The following is a 10,715-nucleotide window of genomic DNA, read 5'->3' as shown; positions in this document are numbered from 1 at the left end:
GACACAGGCGCACTGGGGGAGGACTGGGCAGTGGGTAGCCCAGTGTGCGCACACACAGACACAGGCGCACTGGGGGAGGACTGGGCAGTGGGCAGCCTGACATGTGCACGTGGCTGAGAGTCTCTGAATCAGCTTCCAAAAGATGAGAACTAAGGGAAGAGAGTCAGAGAACAGTGATTTTTACTTAACTCCTTGTGAAAACAAGATTTAAAATTTTAAAGACTTAAAAAAAAATATAATGCTTTCCTATTTATTAACATTACAAAAAGCTCTCCTTCCCCCTAGTCCTAGCCTTCCACCCCTCCAGGCTGTTCCCCCATTGTCTTCAGATTAATATTCCTAAAGCCCAGCTCCAGATCTGCTGCGTCTGTGCCCACCAGGCCTCTGCTCCCTCACCTCCTCTCTGTTGGCGTGGAAACGTTATCCTTCAAGAGCTATTTCACATGCCACATCCATCCCACCAACCTCCACCATTTATCATTGTGTTGACTCGGCTCATGGTAGCCCCTTGCTTATCAGAATAGAATAGGATTAGCAATACCTGATTTGGGAAGTAGTCTACCACCAGTGCTTTCTTCTCAAACAGCTTTGAGTGGACTCAACACCTCCAGCCTTTTGGTCAGCCCTTGAGTATATTCACTGTTTGCACCATCCAGAGATGCCCACCTCCATCTCCAAGGCTTCCGGTTGCCCCAGTCAGTTACCATGTCCTTATCAGCCTGAATTCTGGCAGCGCATTGTACCTCTAGCTATCATTTGTAATTCTACAATGATCATTGCTGCCAAACTCATCATTTTAACCACCTATTTCCAACAATTGTTCTTGCTTGTATCTTTTCTAGACGGTGAACATTCACTAACCTTTTGAATGCTTTAGCCATTGTCAGTTACCCTAAAACATACAGGTTTTGACCAGTTCTTTCCTAATTTAACTGTAGTAGAAAGTGAGGGAAAGAAATTTCAAATTACGCAAAAACTGATGGTGTAATTTGGGGTTGTGTCCTCAGGTCTGTTAGCCTTTAGATGGGGTTGGAGCTCCCCCTCTAACTTGACTTGACACCTTTTTTTTTTCAGGCTTGGCCTACGTCATTGGAGCAGTGGTGGTTCTGGTCATCATCTTCGTCATCGTTCTGTTCATATCTCTGTACAAATGTAGGAAGGCAGGAGGACATCAAAATGGGAAGGAAAACTCTCCTCTTAATGTTGCATGAAGGAAGCACCCCTGGAGTTTCCAGCTACTGCAGGTGTTGTGTTGCCCTGTGACCAAGAACTTTGAAGAGAACAGACTATATGACCAATCAGTACTTTGGGCCCTGGAGACCCTGTGGGTTCAAAGAGAGCTCTTTATTGAACTTGTCAATCACTATTGGCATTCTAGTTTTGGAACTGCCATTAGTCACTTTGGAATGTAACAAATGGTACAACTAATTACATGTGGAGGGGTTTTGTTTTGTTTTGTTTTGTTGGTTTATTTTTGTTTTTATTTAAACACAATAGCACCTTTTGTATATAGCATGTTTTCGACTGTGTGTTCTGTACTCAAACTGAAACCACCCTCATCTAAGCAAAAAAGAAGAAATACCTGAGAAAATGCTGTGTGGGCATGTGGAGAACTTTTCTGTGACCGACATTAAGGCACATAAGAAGTGGAAATCAGGAGTTGGGAATTATTTAGGACTTTTCCACCATATAGCTATCCTTTCAAAGAATGGTGTTTAGTTTGAGGTTTTTTGGTTTGTTTGTTTGTTTGTTATGTTTCAAAGCCTTTTAAATGTTTTTATATAACTTGTGTTAAATGAAGAGGACTTCATTTTGGACACTTATTGTACGCTACATTTTAGCACTTTAACTGACTTAAATGCTGTTGATTGTTTAATCAACAGTTGACAGTTAACTATTTTTATTAGACTACTATAAAAGAAACTACATTGAGCTTGTGATTTAAGGTACTTAAAGCTTCTATAAGGAGCAGTGGTGGTATAGAGTGTAATGTATAAGGCTGCTAAGAGGTCAGTAGTTCAAATCCACCAGCTGCTCCTCAGGAGGAAGATGGACAGTCTTCTGTAAAGATGTACAGCTTTAGAAACCTAATAGATGGTGGATATGAGTCAGAACTGACTCGATGATAATGGGTTTAAAGTTTTTATGGTCAACATTGCATAATATAGTTTTTTAAAGAAAATTTTGTATATGGGAGTTTTCTATTTATATAGATAATATTGCTATGTTTATATATATTGAAATAATTTATTTAATATACATTTTATAAATAAAGGTGACTGGGAATTGTGACTCTTGCATAATTTTTATATATTTTCTCTTTGTTATTCACGATTTGGTCTTTTATTAGTCAGTTTTGCTGTGGTAACAACTGACCCTAAAATCTCAGTGGATTTCAATAACACATCTCTATTTCTCAATTCCATTGCATTTTAGTGGCTGCTGGTTGACTGGCTTTTCTCAATGTCTGCTCAATTCCAGGACTTGGGCTAAGGAGGAGCCTCTGTTTGGATTATGGCAGAGAAAAAACAAAATAAAGCAACACTGGTATCATCAGGGAGCTATGTCCTGGACCATTTAACTGCCTCTTAAAATTCTTGCTGCATATTGGCGAAGTGTCACTGTAGCTCACATGCCACTATTCCAAGCAAGTCAAGTGACCGAACCTTTGTGACTTTACCTACTAGGCAAAACCATAAATCACAAGGCCGTGGCAGAAATGTGTGGTCTCCTTAGGGAGAAGGGAAGGCATCGTCCAGTCTACTGCAGATAGAGTTCTTTCTTCCCAGGGGTTCAGGATAATGGTTGAAGAGGAGAAAGGAAGACAAAGTCTTTATCTTATTGCTGTAAAAGAGAAAGAGCAATGTCATATAAAGCACAGAAAGCTGTAAGTGGAATGGTCTCTGGAGTTTTTGAAAGCATAAACCTAATTTTAAAAGTATAAACAATGAAGCGAGCTCATGTTTATAGCACTTTTAAGGTACAAGCAGATGGTGGGGTTTGATTGGTCTTAGGGAAATAGAACATTACTTTCCTTTATACAGTTTAGGAACTCTGGTGGCACACTGGTTAAGTGCTCAGCTGCTTAACTGAGTTGGGTGTTGGTGCTCACCAGCCCCTTGATGGGAGATTAGGTAGTTCTTCTCTGACCTATAGTGTCAATTTATAGGTTAAATTTAAGACATGTTTATAGTAGGTAGTAAGCAATAGAGTCTGTTTGAATATAAATAAAATTTGTTCTAGTGCTTTGCCAACTATATTAAAAGAGGATTTTAATTGAGACATGAGGATTTTAATGAGAAGCAAGGATTTTAATTAAAAGGGATATTTTAATTGAGTCTCTCTGGTAGTTGGCTGAACCAATCTGTTGCTTTCCTTCCCTGCTGTAGAGCTCTGGTGGCATAATCTTTAGGCAGTTGTGCTGTCAACCCAGACAGGGCTTCTCTAATAATTCAAGGTCACCATAGGCTTATCAGGAGAAAGATGGCCAATCTTCTGTGCATTTGTTGTTGTTGTTATGTGCTGTTGAGTCACCCGCAACTCAGAGTGACTCTATGTATTATAGGTCTGAACCTGCCTTATCCTGAGCCAGTCTCACTGACTCTGACACACTTAACCCCATTGTCCCAGTTACCATGTCAATCCATCTCATCCAGGATCTTCTGCTCCTGCAGGGTCCCTTCTCCCTTTTAAGCATGATGTACTTCTCCAAGGACTGGTCCCTCCCTGCCATGTGCCCAAAGTATGTGAGATGGAGCCTCAAAGTCCTAGCTTCCAAGGAGAAATTTGATTTCACCCTCTCCAAGAGGAAGAATTTACATTTGTGCACTGACAGCTTCTGAAAACCTATGGGAGCATCAGCTATGAGTCTTTTTCAACTTAGGAATGAGTTTTTTGCAGTTTTGAGTCAAATGCTGGATAGATATAGCCTAGAAAAAACACCCAGAGGGTATGGCCCTCTGAAAGTGTTCCCACAAAGGGATCATTGAGCAAGCATTAGGATGAGAGCCACCCTGTGAACAATGGAAATAAACCTTGTCCTATCCTCTCTGTCATCTCTGATATACTTGAGCTCATTGTTATAGTCACTGTGTCAATCTATCTTGTTGAGGGTCTTCCTCACTTTTGCTGCCCCTCCACCTTTCCAAGTATGATGTGTTTATCCAAGGACTGGCCCCTTTTAAACAACATGCTCACAGTATGGGAGATAAAGCTTCACCATCCTTGTCTTCAAAGAGCACCCTGGTTGCATTTTCTTTAAGACATATTTGTTCTTTTAGCATTGAATGGGATATTCACCATCCTTCTCTAACACCGTAATTGAAAGGAATCAATTCCTCATCAATCATTCTTAGTCATTGTCCAACTTTAAGACGCTTAAAAATTAATTGGGGGAAAAAAACATAGCTTGGATGAACCAGGTGTATTTAGACTGATTCTGTTGCTCTCTAGCATTTTTGAGAGGTCCTTGACAATCGATTTTCCCAATGTAACATCTCATTTGGTTTCTTGTCTGCTGGTACCACGGGTATTGATTGTGGATGCAAATAAGGTTAAATTGTTGACAATTTAAATCTCTTCTCCATCTTTTTTTTCTTTTTTATTATTAATTTTAATGAAAGATTACAGAGACTTTGGATTCAGATTCATCCATTGTTGTACTTTTCTCCCTGCCCAAACTCTCCTCCCACCCCCCTCCCCCAGTTAGCTTTTCTCTTTGAGAAGTAAAATTCTTTCATTGTTATACTATCCCTCCCCCCAAGTCCTCTCCGCTGTGCAGCCTTTGTTCTGGACTCCTGTCATGACCATAATACCTAATCATCTATCTCTTTAAAACAGTTCTCTCCTTCATCTGTTTCAATGCAGTATATATAATTTATTCCACCTTTCTCAGTCTTCCCCCAATCCCAATGTCAGTCCTGTTTTACAACAATGGCACCATGCAGTATTTGTCCTTTTGTGACTGAGATATTTCACTCAGCATAATGTCCTCCAGGGTCACCCATTCTGAATAATATTACATGAGTTCCTTGTTTTTCAATGCAGTGTAGCATTCCATTGTGTGAATATACCACAGCTTCTCCATCCATTCATTTTTTGATGGGCACTTAGGTTGTTTCCAACTCTTTGGTATTATGAACAAAGCCACGATTAACATGGGTGTGCATATATCTGCTTGGGTAGTGGTTATGGTTTCTTTGGGGCATGTTCCCAGGAGTGGAATTGCTGGATCAAATGGTATTTCTATTTGCAACTTTTTGAGAAAGTGCCATACTGCCTTCATAGTGGTTGCACCATTTTACACTCCCACCAGCAATATGTAAGGGCTCCAGTTTCTCCACAACCTCGTCAGCATTTGTTGTTTGCTGTTCTGTTAAATTTTGCTATTCTTACTGCAGTGAGATGATATCATATAGTTGTTTTGATTTGCATCTTTCTTAAAGCTAGGGATTTTGAATATTTCTTCATGTGTTTATTGGCCATCTGAATGTCTTCTTTGGTGAAGTGTCTGTTCATATCCTGTGCACATTTTTCAATTGGGTTATTTACCTTTATCTTCTTGTGGTGCTCAGGTATTTTGTAAATTCTAGATATAAATCCCTTATTTGACATGTTGTTACCAAATATTTTTTCCCAGTCTGTGGCTTCCTTTTTACCCTGTTGGAGAAGTTTTTGTATGTGCATAGGGATTTGATTCTTAGAAGGTCCCATTAATCTATTTTATCCTCTCCTGGTTGTAGATTTTTCAGGATGCTTGGAAGACTGTTTATGTTATGGATTAGGACTTCTAGAGTTATTCACACTTTTCTTTAATGAAGTTTATAGTCCTTAGTTTTAGTCCTAGGTCCATCATCCACCTTGAGTTGGTTTTTGCGTATGGAGTGAGGTGTGGATCTTGCTTGAGTTTTCTGCAGATAGTTTTCCAATTTTGTCAACACTATTTGTTAAAAAGGCTGTCATTTCCCCACTCAACTGATTTCATCTCCTTGTCAAAAATCAGTTGACCATAGGTAGATGGACTGATTTCTGGGTTCTCAATTCTATTCCATTGATCTCTGTGTCTGTCATTGTACCAGTACCACACTGTCTTGACCACCATGGCAGTGTAGTAGGATTTTAAATCAGGGAGTGAGATGCTTCCTACCTTGTTTCTATTTTTAAGGAGTGTTTTGCTTATTCAGGGCTTCTTTCCATTCCAAATAAAACTGGAGATTGCCTTTTCCATCTCGTTGAAGAATGGGATTTGTATTGGGATTGCACTGAACATGTAAATTACCTTTGGTAGTATTGCCATTTTCACAATATTGAGTCTTCCTATCCATGAGCAAGGGATAGTCTTCTAATTCTCATGGTCTCTTTTTGTTTCTTGTAGTAATGATTTGTAATTTTCCTTGAATAGATCCTTTGTGCTTCTGTTTAGATTTACTCCCATATATTTAATCTTGTGATTAGCTTTTGTGAAGGATATTGATTTTCTTAGCTCCAGCTCTGTGTTCTCCTTGTCACTGTAGAGAAATCCAACTGATTTTATTTGTTGTTTATTGACCCCATGGCGAGGATTTTTATTTTCTTGATGTTGAAATATCAGTACATTTTAAACCCAAGGAACTCTTAAGCATTGCCAAGAAAAATGTAAATATTAGATGTTTGATATAATATCTTGTTCTAGGGAAGAATGGGGGGAATCTTTGATGTCTTTCTTACAAAATTGTAGCAATTTTTAAGAAATGAGGGGCAACAGACCAATGCATGGTTTATTTGGTTAATTCTGTTTATTAGCTATAATCAGTTCATGTTAATACTGAAAAATACTGAATCTCACACTTACCATAATATTTCCATTGTCCCAGACAGAGAAGAGGCATTTTAAGCAGAATCTACTCAAGAGACTTTGGCACAGGGAATGTCCTGAAATAAGTGTTTGGCCATTATCTTGGATTTCTGCTCACGTAGGCTCCCCAGGAGCAAAGCTGATATGTATGAGGGGGCAGGATGAGTTCCCAGAGAATGGCTGAGCCGGCATTGCAGTACCAGGAATAACTGCAGTGTTACGTAATTCCACAGCCTCCTAATCTAAGGAATTTCAACTATTCCACTAAAGAAAGTACTGGCAGATTGAAAGTAGGGCTGGGTACAAATGACATGGCTGTTAGCAGGGTAGGAAATCATTACAGACCTGGGTGAAGCAGAATGGCTATGATTGGAAAGCCGCTGCAAATTTCAACCACTCCTCAGGTTGCACTACTCCATTGAAAAAAAGATGGGCAATCTCCTCCTATACAATTAACTGCTTCTGAAAGTCTGCTGGAGGGTCGGCTAGGAGTTCATTCTGACTCAACAATATGTAACAACCACCACCACCTTGTATATCTCTCCTTATTGTTGAGAATAAACCAATCAGCACAGTGATTAGCACACGGGCAGAAAGCAAGCCTCTCCTGGGTTACACACGTCCAGCAGACAAGCTTCAAACAATTGAACGAGCCCCTATTCTTTACAAATTCTGCACCATGATCACTTTCTTTTGCAGCTTTTATATCATTGAAAAGGCTTTGAGCCTTTTCTTGACCTGAAGCACAACTAAAGAGGCACTATATGCATGTACTCGTTCCAACTTACTCACAAATTCGACTGCACGACACATGTAGGAATGGATCTTGTTTGTAAATTTGGGTATACCAGTATAAATTCATGGGGACAAAGATGAAATATTCTGTTCTTGTTAAGATTTATAGGCTCTGAAAACTGATAGAAAGTCGTTGTGAGTCATGGCAGTGGGTTTGGTTTTTGGTTTGGCATCCAGAAAAGACTGACCTCTTCTTGTTATTAGGTGCTGTCAAGCCCAGTACAACTCACAACAACTGTATGAACAACAGACATACAGACATGAACTCTGTCCTATCCTGTACCGTTCTCATCATCTCTGACACATGAGTCCATTGCTGCAATCACTGTGTCACTCCATCTATTTGAGGATCTTCCTCTTTTTCACCAACCTTCTACCATTCCAAGCATGATATCCCTTTCCAAGGAATATACTCTCCTAGCAACATTCCCAAAGTATGTGTGATGAAGCTTAATCATCTTTGCCTCTAAGGAGCACTCCGGACGCACTTACTCTAAGGCATAATTGTTCTTTTGGCAATTTATGAGATATTCAGTACTTTTCTCCAACGTCATAGCTCAAAGAGAGCAATTCTTTTGTCATCCTTATTCATTGTTGAGCCCTCCGATGCATAGCAAGTGATTGAAAAGACCATGGCCTAAATCAGGCACATGTTAGTCTTCAAGCTGACATCATTGCTCCTCGGTAATTTGGAGAGGTACTTGACTGCACACTTGCCCAATGCAATATGCCTCCTGAATGTCTGACTGCTAGTACCAAGTGTGTTGATTGTGGGTCCAAGTAAGATGAATTTGTCGACAATTTCAATCTTATCGCCATCTATTATGATATTGTCTATTGGTCCAGCAATAAGGATTTTTGTCTTCTGGAAGTTGAGATGTAATTCATATTGAATAAAAGTCTTTGATCTTTTGCAACAAATGCTTCAAGTCCTACTCACTTTCATCAAGCTAGTTTGTGTCACCTGCATAGTGCAGGTTGTTGACAAGTCTTCCTCCTATCCTGATGTCACATCCTCCTTCATAGAAACCAGCTTCTCAAATGTTTTGCTCAGCATACAGATAGAATAGATATGGAGAAAGGATACAACCCTGACATACACCTTTCTTAATTTCTAACATCCATTTCGGTTTTCTCTTTCTCCTCTGTCTTTGTAATAACTTTTGGTCTCGTCATGGATGTATCCTACGTGTAGGATGTCATCCTACAGCCCGTAGGGTCTTTGATCATTGGAGTTCGATGTCTTAAACCTAGTCTTTTTTTTAATATATATATAAAGTTGTTTTTCAATTTGAAAGAAAATTTTCTATTTTATACTGGTTTGCTTACAAAGTTCATATACATTATTCTCCACAACAGATCTTTCCCATTTCCCTCACCCACCCCTCTCTCCACCCCCCAAGTTGTGCAACCCCATGATTAACTTTCCCCTTTCCCCACCCATTCTCACCCCTCTGCTCCCCTCCCACCCCTTGGATCCTCATACACGTTCTATAATAATGGTTCTATACAAATATTTGCCCGCATGGGACTGAGTTCGTTCAGCTTAATGCTCCCCGGTCAATCCCACTTTAGGTAGTAATTTACAAAATCACTGCTCCTCTGTGCTGGTAGTAATCCATGGTGTGAATGTACCATAATTTCTCAATCCATTCCATTGGGGTTGGACATTTGGGCTGTTTTATTTCCTTGTTATGGTGAATAATGCTGCTATGAACATTGGTGTATAAAAACCTTTTCTTAAGATTATTTTTAAATTCAGGTGAGATAGACTCAAGGATGAATTTTGGTTCTTGTGGACATGTTTTAATTTTCTTCAGACTCAATTTGAATTTGCAGTTGATAAATTAATGCTCCTTTCCATAGTCGGTACCTGGGCCTGATTTTGACTCTTGATACTGAGCTTCTCAAATGATTCCTTTCACGGATTCAGTCACTCTGATTCCTGTGCAGTTGTCTCAGGTGAGGTCCATGTGTAAAGCCACCATTAGTGGTTTGTTTTGTTCTTTTTAGAAAAGGTGTTTGCATTGAATAGATCATTGAATGGACAAAATCCAATACTATGATTTCTGGCCTTGTTTCTGTCACCAAATCCACACTTTCTGGCTCCCACTCCTCCTTGTTTCCAACTTTTGCATTCCTGTCACCAATTAGGATTAGTGCATCTTGACTGCACGTTTGGTGAATGTTTCCAACTTTTGCATTCCTGTCACCAATTAGGATTAGTGCATCTTGACTGCACGTTTGGTGAATTTTAGATGGCAAAATTGGATACAAACTCTAAATTTCCTCCTCTTTTACCTTAGTTGTTAGTGTGTATATGTGAATAATAATCATTTTAATAAGTCTTCCTTGTATAGTATGGATAGTATCAGTCACAAAGTTTTTACGTACTTGAGGATAGAACTTTTCTTTTTAACTACTGCCCTCTAGTGGCCTAAAGCATATCACGGTATATGGTGAAGAGATGAGCTAGTTGAGTTTCAGTTTGCTTGACTCTACAATCAACACTCCCGTTACCAGTAGCCAGAAAATTAAAAGATGGATTGCATTGGGAAAGTCAGCTGTGAGGGACCTCTCAAGAGTACTGAAGAGCAACGATCTCAGACTGGAGACTAAAGTGTGCTTGATACAGGCCATGGTCTTTGCAATTACTTGCTAAGCATCAGAAAGGGGGACATTGACTAGAGATGATAGAAGGATAGTTGATGCCTTTGATCTTTGGGTGATGGAGAAGAGTATTGAATATACCATGGACTGCTAGAAGAACAAACAGGTTTGTCCTGGAGAGGGTGAAGCCAGGCTTCCCCTTGGAGACATGGATTCTGAACCTTGGTCTGACATACTTTGGGCATGTTGCAAGGAGGTATCCATCCTTAGAGAGGGATATCATGCTTGGGAGGGTGGAGGGACAGCACAGGAGAGGAAGACCCTTGATGAGATGGACTGATTCAATCACTGGGGTTATAGGAGTAGGTGTGTCAGAGACAATAAGATTGGCAAGGGATACAGCAGGGTTTAGGGCTGTTGTACATAGGGTCGCTATGAGTCACAGGCAACCCAACAGCATATAACAACTATATATATA

At 39.8% G+C, this 10,715-nt stretch overlaps 1 protein-coding gene across 1 annotated transcript in view; it reads left to right on the top strand.

The window, feature by feature from the left end:
• The window catches only part of F3 (coagulation factor III (thromboplastin, tissue factor)), a 13,953-nt gene extending 12,742 nt beyond the window's left edge, over positions 1-1,211 (top strand). Inside the window, exon 6 of the mRNA XM_006882488.1 lies at positions 1,075-1,211. Coding sequence (XP_006882550.1) covers positions 1,075-1,211 — 137 coding nt within the window. The remainder of the gene's footprint in view (positions 1-1,074) is intronic.
• Positions 1,212-10,715: the final 9,504 nt, after the last annotated feature.

This window comes from Elephantulus edwardii, unplaced genomic scaffold (genome assembly GCF_000299155.1).
Source record: "Elephantulus edwardii isolate Elephantulus edwardi_28Jun2011 unplaced genomic scaffold, EleEdw1.0 scaffold00020, whole genome shotgun sequence".
NCBI classification, from domain to species: domain Eukaryota; kingdom Metazoa; phylum Chordata; class Mammalia; order Macroscelidea; family Macroscelididae; genus Elephantulus; species Elephantulus edwardii.
Note: the sequence above shows the minus strand (reverse complement) of the source record. Positions and strands in the feature narration are given on the sequence as shown.